Source organism: Brachyhypopomus gauderio, unplaced genomic scaffold (genome assembly GCF_052324685.1).
Source record: "Brachyhypopomus gauderio isolate BG-103 unplaced genomic scaffold, BGAUD_0.2 sc52, whole genome shotgun sequence".
Lineage (NCBI taxonomy): Eukaryota > Metazoa > Chordata > Actinopteri > Gymnotiformes > Hypopomidae > Brachyhypopomus > Brachyhypopomus gauderio.
In genome coordinates, this window is record NW_027506877.1 from 1,357,501 (window position 1) to 1,377,066 (window position 19,566).

At 38.3% G+C, this 19,566-nt stretch overlaps 1 protein-coding gene across 1 annotated transcript; it reads left to right on the top strand.

Moving 5' to 3' along the window:
• The first annotated feature begins 315 nt into the window (after positions 1–315).
• On the top strand, positions 316–17,786 carry LOC143488593 (up-regulator of cell proliferation-like). Its single transcript, XM_076987392.1, has 4 exons — positions 316–547; positions 10,118–10,196; positions 10,302–10,365; positions 11,234–17,786. The coding sequence occupies exons 2-4, from the start codon at positions 10,176–10,178 to the stop codon at positions 15,892–15,894; spliced, it is 4,746 nt and encodes a 1,581-aa protein (XP_076843507.1). The 5' UTR covers positions 316–547; positions 10,118–10,175; the 3' UTR covers positions 15,895–17,786.
• The last annotated feature ends 1,780 nt before the right edge of the window (positions 17,787–19,566 follow it).

The following is a 19,566-nucleotide window of genomic DNA, read 5'->3' on the forward strand; positions in this document are numbered from 1 at the left end:
CGAACGTAAGTTGTTGAGGGGGGGGGGGGGGGGGGGGTGCCGTGTAACGATTGTTGAGCGGGCGGGGGGGGGCGCCATGTAGCGATTGCTGTAAAAGAAATGGGTCTTATTATTTACATTGAGGGGGCGGGACACCTCGCCTGAGGGGGCGACGCCCCCTCCCCCCCCCCGTGGCGCCGGCCCTGGACAAATTAATAAAAACTTTCCACGCCCCAACGAAAGTAGTTTTCTCGGAAATGGGACATTTCATATAATCGCATACACTAGACAGACTAAACCATTAACAAGACTCACTGCTTTTATTCATGTGGTTTATTTTGCAATAAGAAGCACATATTCACAGCCAAAAGCTTGAAACACATCTCAATAACAGCAGCTAGACTATGGAAATGCATACTCGTGCGACATAACACTTAGAATAGCTACATGTAATCAGACTGATTTGGTTTCTCCCAAACTTTGTGCCAACCCACTTCAAGAACGTATTTAAGCTCCATAGCTTGATGAAAAAGCACAAACGCACTTTCAACCTTTCCTCCGCATGACGGTGAGTATGTCATTTTACAAGTGTAATTATATACATTTCTGTAAGTGTAATAGGCTATATCTATCACAGATGCACTTTAATTAACGCAGATATGATATTCTTTCTTAATAGTCCGCTTATATATTTCACTAAGGCTCAATATTTATAAGATCTTTGATTTACCATAGATAGCAGCATGTGATCTTACGAGCATAAGAGGACCAACGAAAAAAGTTTTATCCTTTATTTGCAATTAATTCTTTCACTAAAATATTCAGTTGGTTCATAGGGGTCCGTGTACCTTTTACATTGGTTTTCTGTTTCTAATCCTAAAATAGAACAATTATAAACGACCAATTCCTCTATTTTGAATTATATCAAAAGCACGACTTAATGTAGCCTAGAATTTGATTTTATTTCACAATATATTGATCTATTTCTTCTTCAAACCTATCAGGAAGTTAATAACGGTCACATAAACGGTACCGTTCTGCTGTGGTTTCGCACCAAACTGAAACCATGACCCATAGGACAGACTCGCATAACTCTGTACGCAAATATAACTAGACTATTAACGCATTTGCTTTAGGTAAAGGGGAAAACACTGACACAAAATCACAAGAGATTGGAAGCCGAACTTGATTTTGATTTTTTTAACTCGACCCATTTGTGTGCCCCGGAAGTTGTTCTTCGTGGTCTTCGTTTGACTGCGGTAAAGTTGGTTTCACGTTCGCATATTCGGAATTATTTCTTCAATAATAAGTGCCAAAATGTGCAAATTCTCATTTCTGGCAAACAAAATGAATACCTACAACTTTGTTTACGCCAGGAATATACATATTTAAGTTGCATACAACATTTTATTTAAAATGTACTATTGTGACCGCTACAACGTCTGAGGCACCGTCTACAATTTACATTAACACGGTTAACACGGACGCAAGTGGCGGTAGTAAAGGCCCCAGAGCACTGCGCACTCTGGTTTATTCTTTTTTTTTCAATAATTTCAATATCTTTTCAATGGTCCATCATAAGACCACCAAACAAGTTGTATTACACAAAGTGAATCCTAAATAACAATCTGCAACTTTTATATAGTTGTTATTTAGGAAGCACTTTGTGTAATACAACTTGTAATACAACGGGCAGTCATGGTCTGATTGTAGGGAACTGGTCTTGTGACCGGAGGGTCGTGGGTTTGATTCCCAGGCTTGAGGCCATGACTGAGGTGCCCTTGAGCAAGGCACCTAACCCAAACTGCTCCCCGGGCGACGGGCTAGGGCTGCCCACTGCTCTGGGCACGTGTGCACCACAGCTCCCTAGTAATCGTGTGTGTGTGTGTGTGTGTGTGTGTTAACTGCACAGATGGGTAAAAAGTGGAGGACAAATTTCGATTGCGGTGAAAAAAAATCACAATTGACAAAATATCGCACATTTATATGGGTATTCCTACCTTGCAGCAATTTGTGGTGGTCAGTTTTTGTCTAATTATGTCAATAACGCATCATAAGATCATAAAACAAGCTCTTATATATTAAGCACAATCCTAAGCAACAACCTATAAGTCAGATATGGGTATTTCTATTTCTACCTCTTACCTAATAGTAGTGTTTTTTTTTTTTTTTTTTTTTTTTTTTTTTTTTAAATCTTTTAATTTCAGTAGCTTTTAAACGGTCCATCAGAACAGCACCAAACAAGTTGTATTACATTAAACCCATGATGACCAGCAACCTACAACTCAGAAATGGGTATTTCTACCCCTTACCTAATAGTGGTGGTGAGTTTTTATCTAATTATTTCAATAGCTTTTCATAATATTCAAATTTTATGAACAGCACCTGTAAATACCCATGTCTGAGTTGTAGGTTGTTGTTTAGGATGCACTTTGTTTAATACAACTTCTTAGGTGGTCTTCTGATGGACCATTTAAAAGGTATTGAAATAACAAGACAACAACTGAGTACAACAAATTGGTGCAAGGTACAAATACCCATGTAAGAGTTGTAGGTTGCTGTTTAGGATGCACTTAATATATACTACTTGTTCTTCCCCATGACTGTGTAGCATACAGAACTAGACTGAGACCAGTTGTAGTTCATTAGCTATTTAATATTGTCTTCAATATTGAACCTTCTTCACAATATTCAAATTTTCTTAAATATATCAGTATACGTGCAATGAAAGGGTATAATGTACAAGTCTCACCTTTTTGAATAGAATTACTGAAATAAATAATATACCAATATCTGTGTAACGTGGTGGGCGTCAGGGTTGGACACAATCGCGATAAAGAGCTGGCACCTACTTTAACGGAGCTAGTCTCTAAGTGAACCGCGCGCATACGGAGAGTGCGCGACTTACGAGGCATACCGAGAACACACTTCACAGAAACACTCACGAAGGAATATAAAGGAGCAGCGATTATGAAAGGAAAACATGTTTATATAAGTATGAATGCTGAAATAATACAAAGCACAGAAAACACGGCAGAGACTAAAGTAAACGAGCACTACAAAACACGACAAATAACACCGGACCACTAGATACACAAGGGAACACCACTGTTGGTTGGTTTCACGTTCGCGTATTCAGAATTCGGTGCCACGTTGCAGCGGTGACGGCATGTTATCTACAATTTAAAATGCGCCTATTCCCGATGTAAAATACGCCTATTCCTGAGTTGTAGGTGGTTGTTTATGTTGCTAGAAATAGAATTTGCATATTTTGGCACTTTTGCTATAACTGTCTTAAAGCTATTGAAGAATGAATTCTGAATATGCGAACGTGAAACCAACTTTATCGCAGTATTTGACGCAACGTGCACGAAATCTCTGCATGCGTCTGACCACCTTCAAATAAATCTTTAATTAAACTAGTATGTGGTTCCAGTCCGGTCATGTTGTCTATAACAATATAGACAAATGTCTAGGCTACAATCAGAGTAGAACCAGTCACACTGCAGTGCACTCCCGTGCAAACGAAGACCACGAAGAATAAACATATCAGTAACTTCCGGGGCACACAAATGGGTCAAGTTAAAAAATCAAAATCAAGTTCGGCTCCGAATCCGTATTTTAATTTTGCTATTTTTGTTTGAATCATCAAATAAAAAACAGAAAAATACAAGCCTGATTAGTTTTTTTGTTTTTATATTCAAAACGAAAAACAAAATAATGAATAGGTTTTTTTTTTTTTTTTTTTTTCGATTTTGATTTTCAGTTGAATATCAAATGAACGAATGATACACGGATTTATAGGCGACACCGATCAATATTTTTCATTAATTTGGTTGACTAGTAAAAATACAAGCCTGTTTTTTTCTTTTTTTTTTTTTTTTTTTTTTTTTTTAATATTCAAAACGAAAAACAAAATAATGAATAGTTTTTTTGATTTTTCAATTTTGATTTTCAGTTGAATATGAACGAATGATACACGGATTTTAAAAGATATAACAGACAAGAACCAAAGAACACTAGAAATACAAATACATGTGACGTGTTGTGAAAAGCGCTATACAAATATTTGATTTGATTTTGATTAAGCATGACATGGCCTATCTACTTTGACAGACACATGACGCACAAGAGGCATAAATACAAAGCTTAGATACATACAATAACCAACAAAGCAAATGACCAAACACGGGGATTAAATGTACAGACTAAACGAGCAACAAAATAAGACGCAGGTGGCAATGATAATCAGACAGCAGGTTTACAAATGACATGGGCATGGCAGCAGAACACATGTGAAACCAAAACAAGGAGATGACCGATAACACACAGCAAATTCGACAGACACAAAATAACTCTGTTGGAGTTAATTTCAACACTTATAAGGTGTCTATGGGTCCAATCCCATTCAAAGTGTTGTAGTAATTACACTGCAAGAGTTATTTTTAACTTAAAGAGCTAAAACGTACAACTGTGCAACACTACTCAGTTTTCAAACTTTTCAGCACCAGAGTGCAGTGTTATAAACTGACTCCCTTACAATGTAGATTTTTTTTTTTTCTTTTCTCAACAGGATTTACCATGCTGACATTGATTTGCATACTGCAGCTTTGAGTGTGCAATTAATTCAATTTAGCTTGATAAATAGAATCACATACTCCATGTTTTATCATTTATTTCTGAATATGTGCAGCACATTAAATAAAACATTCAAAATACTGAACGACACAAAAATTTTCAATATGGAACTATGCAAGCTCTGTTATCATTCTCATTGGAGTACTGCTTATCAAAGGATCTGAAATATGTAAGCTGATCTATACCAATTAACAAACTACATCACTTTGTATCTCCCAAATACAGTATCCATTAAAGTGCTCATCAAAGTATAGTGTCAACACTACCAGCTAGTACGAAAGCATGCTCTTCATGTATTATACTACAGATTTGGTTTTTACTCCGGCAGATCACATGATCCAGTGCAAACAATCAAATCAATCTCATACTCAGTATCATAATTTTTGACCAAGATAGTAGTTGAAACTAGGTAGTTCTGCACCATCCAAGCTAGAGTATTTGTGCCTGTGTACATTAAGGTGATTTCTATAGCCATTGAAAGTACAAAAAGATAGACATTCTTGCTCCACATTTTAGACAAACATTTGCCAGGATATAAGCTATGGTGAAACTTTTAAATGCTGACATAGGAGTGCACAATTATTGTGGTGCACTTTACAAACAAAACATGAACATAAAAAAAAAACCCCAAAAAAGATCACTTTTGCTGCAGCAGTCTTGCTCCAAGTTCCTTAACACGGGGGCTCTCCTTGGCACTTCCAACATCAATATTATACATTGTGGTCTGCAGAAATGTATAAAAATTGTTCAGAGCTTCATCATGGGAGAGACTGAAGACATAGTGAGCTTTAAAAAGCTCATCAAAAGCAGCCACTGATGTTTGAGCCTTGCATGGGACAGCCTTCTGGTCGATGATTATGTAGATCTTTAAGATTTTTTTTCTTTTGCTCACCAGTGCAGAGAAGGAAGGGCTGTTTCGTTTCAGCTCTCTCAAGGAAGGTAGTAAAACTGGCTCCTTCCTATATGTTAGAAGGAGATGTTACAATTCACTGCAAGTAGAGGTTTTCATGTAATGATGAGTGACATTTTTACTGATAATACCATTAGAGTAGAACCCCGGAACACTAATTAGTTCCGGAAGGAGCGACGAGTTCCGAATCAATTTTCCCCAAAAGAAATAACTGAAATGGATTAATCTGTTTTTAACCATCAAGTTGAATTCCAATGCTAAGTCTGTCACACGAATGCCTTTTTCATACTTCTCTATAATCGTCTTTTTCAACTCTGTTCTTACTGTTTTCCTGTTTGGACCGATGTTTTTTGTCTAAACAGTACAAAAAACACCAAAAATACAGCAAAGCTTGGAACACAGCCTCAAAATGTTTTAAAACCTATTGAGCAACAGCAACTAATGCCAACTAGTGGCATGTGACCGAAACACGAATTGTGTTTTGTTTACAAAAGTCACGTGAGTCGGGTCGGATTTTGTTCGGGCTCCTTGAAATTCTCAATTTTGCGTCGAACTCCGAATATGTCAAGTACTGAGGCGGTCGAGTTCAGGGGTTCTATTGTACATCATTAGACCCACAATTGCAAATGAAAAGCATTACAAATGAAATTATATCTCTCTTGCTGTAACCTAAGTGCAGAATATATCACATTCAAACGTCACCTGAGGCAGGGTTTGAATCCATGTCCCTATAACTCTTGAGCTGTGTGACCATGACATCATCTGAAGCATCACCATGCTGCAAATGACTTAATTAAATGTTTCTAAGTAATATGACACAAAAGACAACATTGATTATAAAAAAAAATCAAACACTACATACTGTGTGGGAAGGAGGATTGGTGCTACCTGCTGGTGATTTTCTTTTTCATTTTCTTTTTCGTTTTCAACTTCACCAGCATGCAAATACATGTAAATTAACAGTAGGCGGAGCTACAACTACAGAACCTCCCGCGAAATCCAGAGAGGGCAGCACACAGCAACATGGCTGACGTTTTACTAGAAACGGCAAATGAGATTGAGGTTGGCGAATTGCCAGGACGAAGATTATGTATTGATTATGTACAGGAGACTGTTGCAATAATCTAAATGAGAGGATATGAATGCATAGATTAGTTTTTCCGTATCACTAGTATTTAATATGTTTCAAATTTTAACAATGTTGCGTAAGTGAAAGAACGCTACCCTAGTTATATTATTAATGTGTGTATCGAACGAGAGATCTGGGTCTATTGTGACGCCTAAGTTCTTTACCTCTGCGCTGGGGGTTAGGGGTGCACGATATGGACTAGAATTGCGATGTGCGATAACATTGTTGGATATCCCGATATCGATGTGAACCACGATAAATTAAGATTAAAATACAGAAATGTAGTGTCTCTCTGAACAGCAGCACGTTAATTTGTTTTGTGTTTTACTGTGTAATGAATCCAGAATAATTCCAAATATTTTGCAGGTTTATTCAACAATAGATTCAATCTAGGTTTATACTTTCACGAGTGAGCGACTCCGCACACCTCGTTAACCTCCGCGAACGGCGGAAGCGTTTAATCTTGCCGTGTCACATTCTTTGCAGTGTTGTCCGAAACGATATGTAGGCCTAGTAGTATAAAAAAACACCCCTCAAATACAGGGGAATGAACATTTACCTGACCAATTTTAATGTTGCTTTGTGTTTCAGGTTTGAAAAGTGCTGGAATTTAGGCTAAAGTATTTGAAAAGGCTTGAAATTGTAACTACTTCGTTTCACAACAAATATCTGTCTGACTGAACAATTCTCTTGTATTACGTTAACAAATACGAGCCTCTTGTATTTCCAGGACGAAACATGAGAGAACGTGAAGACGTTAAGATTGGGCGTTTTGAAAATAAATATCCATTAAATAATGTGATAAAAAGCGAATTATTTCGAATCATTTAGAGTATATGTATAAATATTTAATTCAATAACGTGCTGGGAATTATTGAAATGGACCTTGAAAGTGACGTACAAGTGCTTGAATTCCACCTTGTATAGGTGTATGAACCCTGCAAACATGACTGTTCTCATTGCGCCGAGACGCGGCGCGCGCGAACTTTAAATAAATAATAACATTAAATAATGTGATAAAAAAAGCGAATTATTTCGAATCATTTAGAGTATATGTATAAATATTTAATTCAATAACGTGCTGGGAATTATTGAAATGGACCTTGAAAGTGACATACAAGTGCTTGAATTCCACCTTGTATAGGTGTATGAACCCTGCAAACATGACTGTTCTCATTGCGCCGAGACGCGGCGCGCGCGAACTTTAAATAAATAATAACATTAAATAATGTGATAAAAAAAGCGAATTATTTCGAATCATTTAGAGTATATGTATAAATATTTAATTCAATAACGTGCTGGGAATTATTGAAATGGACCTTGAAAGTGACATACAAGTGCTTGAATTCCACCTTGTATAGATGTATGAACCCTGCAAACATGACTGTTCTCATTGCGCCGAGACGCGGCGCGCGCGAACTTTAAATAAATAATAACATTAAAGAATGTGATAAAAAAGCGAATTATTTCGAATCATTTAGAGTATATGTATAAATATTTAATTCAATAACGTGCTGGGAATTATTGAAATGGACCTTGAAAGTGACGTACAAGTGCTTGAATTCCACCTTGTATAGGTGTATGAACCCTGCAAACATTACTGTTCTCATTGCGCCGAGACGCGGCGCGCGCGAACTTACAAAATTCGAGAGGTGCACGACCTCGTGAATCGACAGCGCGCGAGGCAATTGCACACGGGCGAAGCCACCGCGATTACGTTATTTTCGCCTCCCGGACCCTCGCGCCGCATCAAGTGTAAACCAGGCTTAAACCAAATCGCGTGTCTGATGAGCGTGTTCACCCCACTCCAGGGTTGCCAGGTCCTACAAAAGTTTTCCGCACAAAATCTGCGAGTGTAAGTTGTCGGCGGGGGGGGGGGGGGGGGGGGGGGGTGTTGCGAGTGTGAACTAGAGACAAATTAAGTATTATATCGCGATCGATTCTTAGTGTTGACTTGTAACTTCCGCAGTAGCCCAACTCAAAAGTAGCCCAAAAAACCGCACCCCGCGGCCCCAGAATTTTTACCCGCGGCTGGATTTTCAAACAAGCCCAATTTGGCATGAAAACCGCGAACCTGGCAACTCTGCCTCACTCTGCCTCTTGCCTACTTACGTCACGTGATCATAGTCTGCAGCGCGAATAGCTCCCTCTATTGCTGGACGAGGATAACGCAATTTGAGTTTGCTGTTATTCAAGGAGTTATCGTGGCTCTTTCGATGTGTTTATCGTGAAACTTCACATCGCGATAACGATAAAAATACGATTAATCGTGCAGCCCTACTGGGGGTTATAGTAAAAGAATGTAGATTCAATGCTACATTACGTACTTTGTCTCTCGCAGCCCTAGACCCAACTATTATTAGCTCCGTTTTATCGGGATTTAGTGCTAGAAAGTTATACGCCATCCAATGTTTTATCTCCTACACATTTCTCGATTTTACTGTTTACGCCTAAATCATCGGGTTTTGCCGATAAATTATAGCTGAGTGTCGTCTGCGTAGGAGTGGAAACTGATGTCGTGCTTATGCATAATCTTGCCTAAGGGTAACATGTACAGTGTGAATAGAAGTGGTCCTAGGACTGTCCCTTGTGGGACACCATATTTAACCTGCACAGATTTTGAGGTTTTATTATTAACACTTACACATTGGAAGCGGTCGGTCAAATATGATCTATAGAAAGACTCAATACATCAGATTTTATGTTTCATTGAATTGTTTTTTTTTTCTGTTTTACACAGGAAATATACTTGTGATGTACTTTACACAGTATATTTCACACGACTGATTTAGAGTCTTTGGCCTTAAATTCTAAACACTGTCAATAGCTTTAAAAAAGCTCAAATAAATTGCATACCTTTTTGAACGAGATTATATTTTTGAGCAATGCCAATTGAAATGACACGTTTTATAGGAAAAATGTGTGACTCGTATGTTCACAGCATATAATTTTAGTTGCAAACCTTACCACAGTATCTTAGTTTCCCGCTGGTTGCCCCCGTCCACATCGGCAGTTGTCCTGTTTTTGTTGCGTTGTGTTCATCCCTCAGGTGGGTGTGGCCTCTTATCAGGCCACCACCTGAGGGTCATTTGTCCATCTATTTATGTCTTGTCTTTGTACCAGTTGACTGCTGCTTATTGTACCCTTAATTTGGATCATGTCACGGGTCTTTAGTTGGTGCACGTTATCGTTAAACCCTCTTTTTTTCCCCTGAGACTTGCTGTGATCAATTCCTTTTTCATTCACAATCCTTGCCCATCACACCTGCTTTTCTAATGGGTAGAAATAGTTTAATTCAGTAATTAATGAAATGTCCTAGAGTGTAATTTTTATAATTAATAAAAAAAAATATTTTTATATCTTTGATCATGAAGAATTACACTTCAGAAGTTTCTTCAGCCTATATTCATATAACTTCCAAATAATAAAATAATTTTTAAAAAATGGTTTTTTATGTCTAGTTTTAATAGTTCCCCTGGTCAAGAGTTGGATTAGGCAGTACACCTTAGTGCTTTCAAAATGGACTATTCTGGACAAAAGGTAAGGATTGAGCACAACTATTTATATTGAAACAGCCATTTCTATTTCATGTCAAATTGACACTTACCTATGCATCATTCACATCTTTACTTAAAATCTATTCAGTCCAATGCAGGTCCTTCATGCAACAAAAGGACAACAAAAGGACAACAAAGAGTCTCTCCAGAAGGTACCATTTGAAAGACTTCAATCTATAAACAATTTAATTCATATACACACACACACTTGAAACCAGATGTTTACATACACTACATTTCTTCTCACTGTCTCACTCTTCCTGTTTTAGGTCAATTAGGATTACCAAAATTATTTTTATTCTGTGTCTTGTTTATTCAGTGTACTTAATCCCCGGTGTTTCGAGTTCTTGGTGTCTGTCATTGTTTCTGGTTGCCTAGTGTTCTGAATTCTTCCTGCTTTTCCTGTATTTCAGTTTAGTTTCTGGTTTGGATTCCTGTTTTCCCCAGTTTGTGTCATTGGTTTTCTGTCTGCCATAAGTTCCATACTATGTTTCTCCGTGTTCGTATTCTCTGCATTGGTTGGTATTTAGTTTACTTCACCGTTGTTTCTCTGTTCGCTGTATGTTTGTTCTCTGTCTGTCATAACTCTCTTGAACTTTTCTTTGGGTTTGTGCTACTTTGTATTCTCCGCATTTGTTTGTTTTTCTAACTAGCTCTAGTTGTCGCCTTGTGTGTGGTTTTCTCGTCTGCGTTGTTGTTAATAGTAGTCATGTTTGTTATTTTTCTGTTCCCAGTCATGTCTTATGTACCCTCAGTGTTTAATTTCATTAACCCCCTTGTCAAGTATACTTTCTTTTACCTGGTTTTACTCCCCTGATCTGTTCTCTGTTTGATTTATTTAATAAATTCCTTGAAATCCTGCATCTGCGTCACACCTGCCCTGTTTAAACATTACAGTATTAATCCCGCCTGAAATCTAAGATGAGAGTATTGATAGTTCATTAGTTACTTTTACCTTTGATACACCTACTTCAGTAGAGCTGTACAGTGTGTTACCATAATACCTTTTCTCTTCAACAGAAAACAATCTTGAGAGCTTCCTTTGTGAGTTGGGGTTGAAACCATATTACCATGATAAACTCTCATTGAGTAAGATACTACAGATAGACAAGAGGACTGTTACAGATGACCCCGCCCACTCCCCATCAGACTTACCATGGCTTTTTCTCAAGAAACTCATGATGGTGAATGTGACTGCAAGAAGTGTCAAATGTGCTCCATCAACTGACCTGTCAGCTAATGACTGTGAAGACTCATCAAACCTGGATGAATACAGTGATCTGGACCACTTGGTTTTAAACCAGGACTTTCGTCAAAAAGTGAACCCTTTAGACATCATAACTGCTCTTTTCCTTTGCTCAGATGGTTTCCTTCAACAGGAAATGGCTTTGAAAATGTCAATGTGTCAGTTCTCTGTACCTTTGCTTCTTCCAAACTGTGACTCAGAGCAGAGCACACTCATGCTTTGGGCCTTGAGAGATATTGTGAAGAAGTATAGACCACATTCCTTATCTGAGTCCAAAGGGTTTATGGAAGAAAGGATTATTGAGACTAACCTACCCTTAGTGTCCTTTGTAAGACTTGGTGATTGCAGTATTTCTAAGTCTCAAGTTTTGAATAAGTTGCTCAGTAATCCACAGCAGTACCATGACACGTTTGTACATCATGACATGGACTGTGGACATGTAAGACGAAAAATTTCAAATGGCTTGGTGGAGCTTAGTTGGTATCTGCCTTGTGGAAACAAAAACATTGACATCTTTCCTGGACCTGTGAGTGTTGCAAACCTGAGAGGAGACATTGTCACATATGATACTCAATACTCATTCCTGTGTCAGACGTCCACTGCAGTTTTTGTGTTCTTTGACACCTTGGATTCAAACCACAGCATTCTCATGAATCCGAATGTTCAAGGCCAATTGTATTTTGTGGCTAATGCAAACTCCAAATCTTTTAACATGCATTCACTGAAAGAAACTGCTAAACAAATAAAATTGAAACCAAACAACATTATACTAAAAGCCAAAGAAAATGATGCCGAGTTTGTCCAAAAGCTACGGTCTGTGATGAAAAATGCCATCAGGAATATGCCTGTAAATTTTCAACCAAAGGAAGTTGCACATGAGCTTGGGATACTAGTTGATGAAGATCTAGAGGAATGTCAGAAAGTGAAAGAAAATGCAGATGCAATTACAACAAAAATAAAAGACACGCTGAAATTCAAAGAAACTCAACTGCCTTTGCACGGAAAGATCTGGAAAGATTTAGCAAAGTTAGAGAAAGAGGAATGTAGACTTCGAAATGCTGGGAATCAGAATATTGAGCTCTACAAGAGTAAACTCCAAGAGGACAAGACAGAACTCAGAAAGAAGCAGAACAGTTATGAAATGTCAGAAGCCATGAACTGCTTCATAACTGCTCTGTCAAGTTCAAGTCTAGAGAGGGATTACTTCTTAAAATGGATGCGAATTAATCTGGATAATCTTACCCGTGAAAAACTCTCAAGTCTCAGAGAGGAATATAAGGAGAAATGCTGCCAAGAATCATCTGAGAATAAGGAGGAGATTGCACTACTTGATAGACAAATCTCAAACAGCGCTTTAGGAATTGAACACTTTTTGAGAGAAATGGGTCAGTTCTATGAAGCTGCAATTAGTCTTTCAGAAAAGTCACAATCACGACAACAAATGCAACACTTACCAAGATTGTGTGCTGAGCTGCTGTTAGATGGGTTTCCTCTTGATCTAGTTGATGGAGACGCTTCAAATATTCCTCTAAGATGGGTGCATGATGTACTGATGGAGTTGAACACTTTGGTGCAGCCCAAGAATAAGGTAATGGTGGTCACAGTGTTAGGAGTCCAGAGCACAGGGAAGTCCACTCTGCTGAACACCATGTTTGGGGTCCAGTTTGCTGTCAGCAGTGGACGATGTACGAGAGGTGCTTTCATGCAATTTATCAAGATCACAGACAGCTTCAAAGAAGAACTAAATTGTGATTATTTAGTGATCATTGACACTGAAGGACTGAAATCCCCTGAACTGGCACAAATAGATGACAGCCATGAGCATGACAACGAGTTAGCAACGCTTGTTGTTGGACTGAGCGATGTCACAATCATCAATATCGCCATGGAGAATTCCACTGAGATGAAGGACATTCTACAGATTGTGGTCCATGCTTTTCTCAGGATGAAGGAAGTGGGCAAGAGACCCAAGTGCCTGTTTGTACACCAGAATGTAGCAGATGTCTCAGCCTATGACAAGAACATGAAAGACCGCAAGCTTCTGTTGGAGCAACTGAATGAGATGACAGAAGCAGCAGCCAAAATGGAAGACAAGGATGAATACAAGAAGTTCACCGATGTGTTGGAGTATGATTCAGAGACTGGAAACTGGTACGTACCTGGACTCTGGCATGGGAATCCTCCAATGGCACCAGTTAATGCTGGCTACTCAGAAGCTGTCTATGACTTCAAAAAGAATGTGATGGGTGTTTTTAAAAACTACAAGATGACACAAAGAAACAGCATACCAGAATTTCTGGAGTGGACAAGAAGTTTATGGAATGCAGTTAAATATGAAAATTTCATATTTAGCTTCCGGAATAGCTTAGTCGCTGATGCATACATGAAGCTTTGTGCTGAATACCAAAAATGGGAGTGGTCCTTCAGAAAGAACATGTACAACTGGTTAACAACTGCTGAAACAACAGTGTCTAATTTTGAGATAATGAAACCTAAGTTTGAGAATTCAGACATGCAGGATTATTTTAATAAAATGAAGGAAGAGGCCTGCTTGCAGCTGGACAGAGGTGAAAAGACAATTTTGGATCATTTGGCTTCCTACTTTGAGCAAACAGAGGGCCATGTCTATCTTGTTGAGAGATACAGAGAGGACTTTAAAAAAAGTGCAAATTGTCTCAGAAGGGAACTTCAGAATTCGGTCCAAAATGAACTAAAATCAGTATTTGAAATCAGGATTGGAATGAATGAGTTGGACAAAATCAAGAAAACTTACAGAGAAGTAATGGAACAAAACGTGCTGCATCTGGTGGAGCAGTTCAGAAAGGACAAGTCTTCAAAGTCTGATAAGGATCTTGAAGACATATTTGAAGGTATGTGGCAGCAGAAACTTGCAGAGCTGAGTTTTGAAGGACTGCAGAAGAAAGACATTTTTAGTCTTGTATTTGGTGAATTGCGTGATAATCTAAAGCAGAAGGAAGGTTTCTTACAACAAAAAATTATCAAAGTGAAATTTGAACAATGTGGCCAAGTCCCCTTTGTTGTGACTCAGGAGGGGTTATTGCAAAAATTCCGAACTTATTTTTGTGCGGATGAAGCTACATCAAACATCCAGGAGATGGCAGAGAATGTTATTAAGACATGTAGCCGGTTAGTAATGGAAAAAGTTAGTAGGAAATATGACTACCATGACACTTACATCCAGGAGATTCTTAACATAATTGATGACAAATTAAAATCCAACAAGAATCTTAAGTTTTCTCATAACTTTGAGCTTGAATTAAAGTTACACATTTGTGCAAATGCAGCAAGAAAATTCCAAGAAATGCATGAACTCTACATAAAAGAAAATGACCCCCGTAGATGTCTGGAACAGTTCAAACATGAATACTGCACTGGTTTTAAAGACCTGTTCAATGACCGTGATCAGTGTCAGAGGAAAGCTGAAGAATTCACCAGACTCTGCCTGAGTCCTGCAGTGGAAGCCTACATCTCCAGCTCCTTGGGGACAGAGATTGTTGATGTGATGCTTCAGGGGCAAAATTCTCTTCAGTTCAGCACTCAGACGTCTTTTCAGCGCTCAGTCTTAAAACAGCTTATCACTGAGAACAATTTTAAAAATTTTGTAAAATATCTTTGTTCATATGAACAATATGTCAAGGAGTGGATACAGGGTCAGATTACTGAAAAGCTCTCAAAGGAAAACAAAATGCTTGAGTTAGAGGAACATCACCTCAAACTATTCACCAAGGAGATAATTCAGGCCATCACAAAGGCACAAAAGGACACATCTGAAAATGGAATTAAAGGACTCATCAATAATATCTGCATGCAACTCAGACAAAAGCTCATTATTCCCAAAGATGCACTGGAAACAGTCACAGTTTTCAACAGGGCAAATACAGAACCATTTGTTCACTGCCTTAAAATATCTGTGAAAGAAATGGAGGAGTCACTAAAGGCAAAGTTCAAGGAGGAAGACATTCAGATCAAACTGTGGAAACTGAAAGTCAAACCTCAGGATGAGCTGTTCAAGCGTGTGTTTGGCTGTGGGAAACAGTGTCCATTCTGCAAGGCACCATGTGAGGCAGGAGGGCAGTCACACACACATCACCATGCCTCAATACATAGACCTCAAGGACTTGGACGATACAAGTGGGAGGACTCTAGGAAATTAGTAACTGACATCTGTTCTACAAGTGTGAACAGTGAATCACAGTTCAGATGTCTAGAAACTAACAATAAGTATCATCCTTTTAAAAAATACACAGATATATTTCCCAACTGGACAATTACTGCAGATCCCAGCATGCAAGCTGCAGACTATTGGAAATATGTGATGGCAAAATTCAATGACCAGTTTGCTAAGGAGTACAATGCAAAACCTGCAGATATTCCCCTAGCATGGGACAAGATCACAAAGGAGAGTCTGCTGTAGCAAATCCCTGCTACTGTATTTACTCAGTTTGATTGATGACCAACTGAAAGATAAAAAGAATCATATGTTTACAGACGTTGAACTAAACCTAAAGTTACATATTTGTGGCTTTGCTGATAGAAAGTTCGAATAGTGCATAGTAATGCAGCATCCTTATAAAAGATGATAAATTAAAATGAAAGGTTAAACATGACATTTGAATGAGACATAATTTGCAACTGCTTTAAAGAGCATAAGAACTTTTTCTGCATATGTCAAACACCATCTTAAAATATGAGCCCACGGAATATATGTAAAGGAAAATTCATCATGCAAAACATGACGTGTGTAGATAGACCTGGTTTGAACAATTATGCTTAAAAATCAATTTGACATCTCAAAGAATGAAACCACAAACACTTGATGCCAACTTTCCTTTTGTTCAGATTTCTTTAGTAGTTTTTAATCCTAAAATAAAGTTTTGGTTAATTTATATTGCATTAAATTTAACCGTAGTATAAGCACAAATGCAGTTCTAATATGTTCCCACATATAATTCAATGAAAAATGTTTGAACAGTGCATTCTAACCAATGTAAAATAACCTTATATAGAAAAATAAACAAACAATCTTAGCTTGTTGCTGTCACGTTCCAGCCCCAGACCCCTCCCTTTGGGTGTGTGTATATGTAGTCAGAGTCCATTCATGTTCATATATGTGTATCCTGTGGGCATGGTTGGTTGTTTATACAGGTGCATCTCTATAAATTAGAATATCATCAAAAAGTTAATTTATTTCAGTAATTCAAATATTCAATTCAAGTGAAACACATATATAGCTTTATGAGTGATCTATGTCAAGTGTTTATTTCTGTTAATGTTGATGACTGGCTTACAGCCAATGAAAACCCAACAGTCATTATCTCAGAAAATTAGAATAATAAACACAGAACACCTGCAAAGACTTCCTAAGCATTTGAAATGATCCCTTAGTCTGTTACAGTAAGCTACACAATCATGGGGAAGACATGACAGATGTCCAGAAGGCAGTCACTGACACTCCACAAGGAGGGTAAGCCACAAAAGGTAATTGCTAAAGAAAGTGGCTTGTCACAGAGTGCTGTATCCAAGCATATTAATGGAAAGTTGAGTGGAAGGAAAAAGTGTGGTAGAAAAAGGTACACAAGCAACCAGGATATCCGCAGCCTTGAAGGGATTGTGAAGAAAAGGCCATTCAAAAACTAAAACTTTTTGATGATATTCAAATTTATTGAGACACCTCGTCACCTTAATGTGTCGCATGCACAGCTTGTTATGTGTCTAGTATATATTGTGTGTCATAACTTTCCCATGCTCATTTTTGTTAGTCCTACGTCTGTGAGGACATTCCATGTTTGTGTTTGGTCGTATTGTGATTAAGCCAGTGTATGTCAGTATTACTCGCATCGTGACAAAGGCATGTTTATTATTCATTGCAAAGGGCCTCCTACAGTTGTTAGAACTCAGGATGTGTAGGCTTGCTCTTGTAAGTTATATTATTACTTATTCCATGTACGTGACCATTGATTTGTTTTCTTTTTATGATTCCTTATCATGATTTGTTTCCTTTTGTCATTCTTTTGCTTATTACCTATTACTATATGACCACAAGGTGAATGTTTGGATATGTTCTAAGCTTTATTTCTTTGTGAGCATTGTATTTCTGTGATTCCCTGAAGAGCAAAGATGTGTTTTTCATTGGCCAGCCTTTTTCTATTGCTAGGTGACACTGACCTATCGGAGCACCACGTACAATACCAGAGAAAAATAGTACATTGTATCTTAGAACAATAGACAAAAATCTGTTGGTTATCTCCAGAAGGGAATCACATTCAAGCTTTTAACATAACTTCTAATAAACATATACTATTCCTTTTAAAAGCACTCATTGTCTGTCTGGTTATTTTAGTCAATTTGTAGTTATTAGAATCAACACAAAAATCCAAAAGACCATGCCTACTTTTATTAAGACGTAGTCAGTAGTTCTGATGATTGTATTTTGCTTTTACTTTTACTTTCAAAGGCAGCTGCTGAGCAGTCTTGTTTTATGACGCCTCTAATATAACAGTCCCACCAGGATTTCGCGGGCCTTTTTTGTGATTGTTGCGGGCTAAAATGTTTGATGTTGCGGGTGTTTTTCAAAAAAATTGCGATGGAAGTTGCGGCGTGTTTTTGCTTTTTTGTGAGTACATTGCAATAGGGAGTAAATGTTGTATGGTTTCCTCTATTTAGTAGTCCATTTTAATTATCTATTTACCTATTTATTCAGGGTTGCCAACTTTTCAAGATCGCTTGAAGTAAGATTTCAACCTGGAGGGGGTGGCGAACATTAATTGTTGACGGGGGGGGGGGGGGGGGGGGGGGGTCGGGGTTAGCAAACGTAAGTTGTTACCGGGCGGCCTGTAAAATGGACACAAATTAAGTATTATATCGAGATCGATCGCCAGTGGTTGGCGCCAGAGCGAACTAGTAACTCATAGATATGGATCAGAGATAAATAAACTTTATCTCTGACTTTAAACTTTATCTCAGTTTAAAGTTTAAACTTATAAACTTTATCTCAGACCCTCGCCGCTTGCGTGCGCTGCAGTGACTTCGCGGGCTACCGTTGCATTGTGGGGAATGTAGTGTTTGTGCGTGCAAAACACCATCGGGCGGCGGTGGCCTGCGGGCCGGTTCTAATAGTAATTAAATATCATCCAGGGGGCCATAGATAATCAATTCGCGGGTCTGATCTGGACAGTTTATCCCCACTTTCATGTAGTGTACCGGGATACTGCTTTTCCCGATCTTTTTGCCGTTATTTTCGTCGCTCATGCTGCTTTCAGTCTGCTCCTCTTGAACGTATATACGGAAGTAAGGCGGGAGTTTGTCGACGTCACATCAAGACGACATCAGTGATTGGTCAAATTTGCGGGAATGTTGCGGCGATTGGCTGAAGTTGCAACACCGCTCTGAATTCGCGGGGTTTGCTTGAAGTTGCGTTGAAGTTGCAAATCGCAACATCGCGACTTTCTGGGGGGTCTGATAATATAATGAGCACTGCTTCTGGCCACGTTTATCAGAAAGCAAAAAACTGAACTGACATTTGTGAAATAAAGGCTGTGAAAATACACAGGTTTTCACTACCAAACCTCATTCATCATTATTAGAAATGTGCAATGTTCCTTTTGACAGGAGATCTGCCAATTTACTGGGCAATAATAGCACAATGGATCATTAGCATATGCAGATTAGAATGAACAATCCGTTACTCCCTACTGAAATGATGAGAAAATGATAATAGATTAATTACCGGAGCAATAGGGGATCTTTGATTTGCCGTATAAAATAACCAATATCAGTGTTCTTTATACTTTTAGTTTACTTTCTTTCAGTATCATTTGTAAAGTCACATGTTGGTAAATTATACCACACACTCAGTATTGGTGTCGTGTCCATATTCCAATGCTCATCTGGGTCTAGGACATGGGGGAAGCAGCAAAAGCAAATGTCCCTTCAACATTTGAACCACCAATTCTTGTTTGGTTTAGTGATATCTGGATACACACAAAACTGATGAATACAAACATAACATGGACAGACTGGACAGATTTCATAATCTCGGACATACTACCTGTTATCTCGTACTACTGAATAGGAGGGAAGTACGGCA

Coding starts and splice junctions, on each gene's coding strand:
- LOC143488593 (XM_076987392.1), top strand. CDS start 10,176: ATGGACTATTCTGGACAAAAG. Junction 10,197..10,301: donor TGGACTATTCTGGACAAAAG/GTAAGGATTGAG, acceptor AAATCTATTCAG/TCCAATGCAGGTCCTTCATG. Junction 10,366..11,233: donor ACAAAGAGTCTCTCCAGAAG/GTACCATTTGAA, acceptor TCTCTTCAACAG/AAAACAATCTTGAGAGCTTC.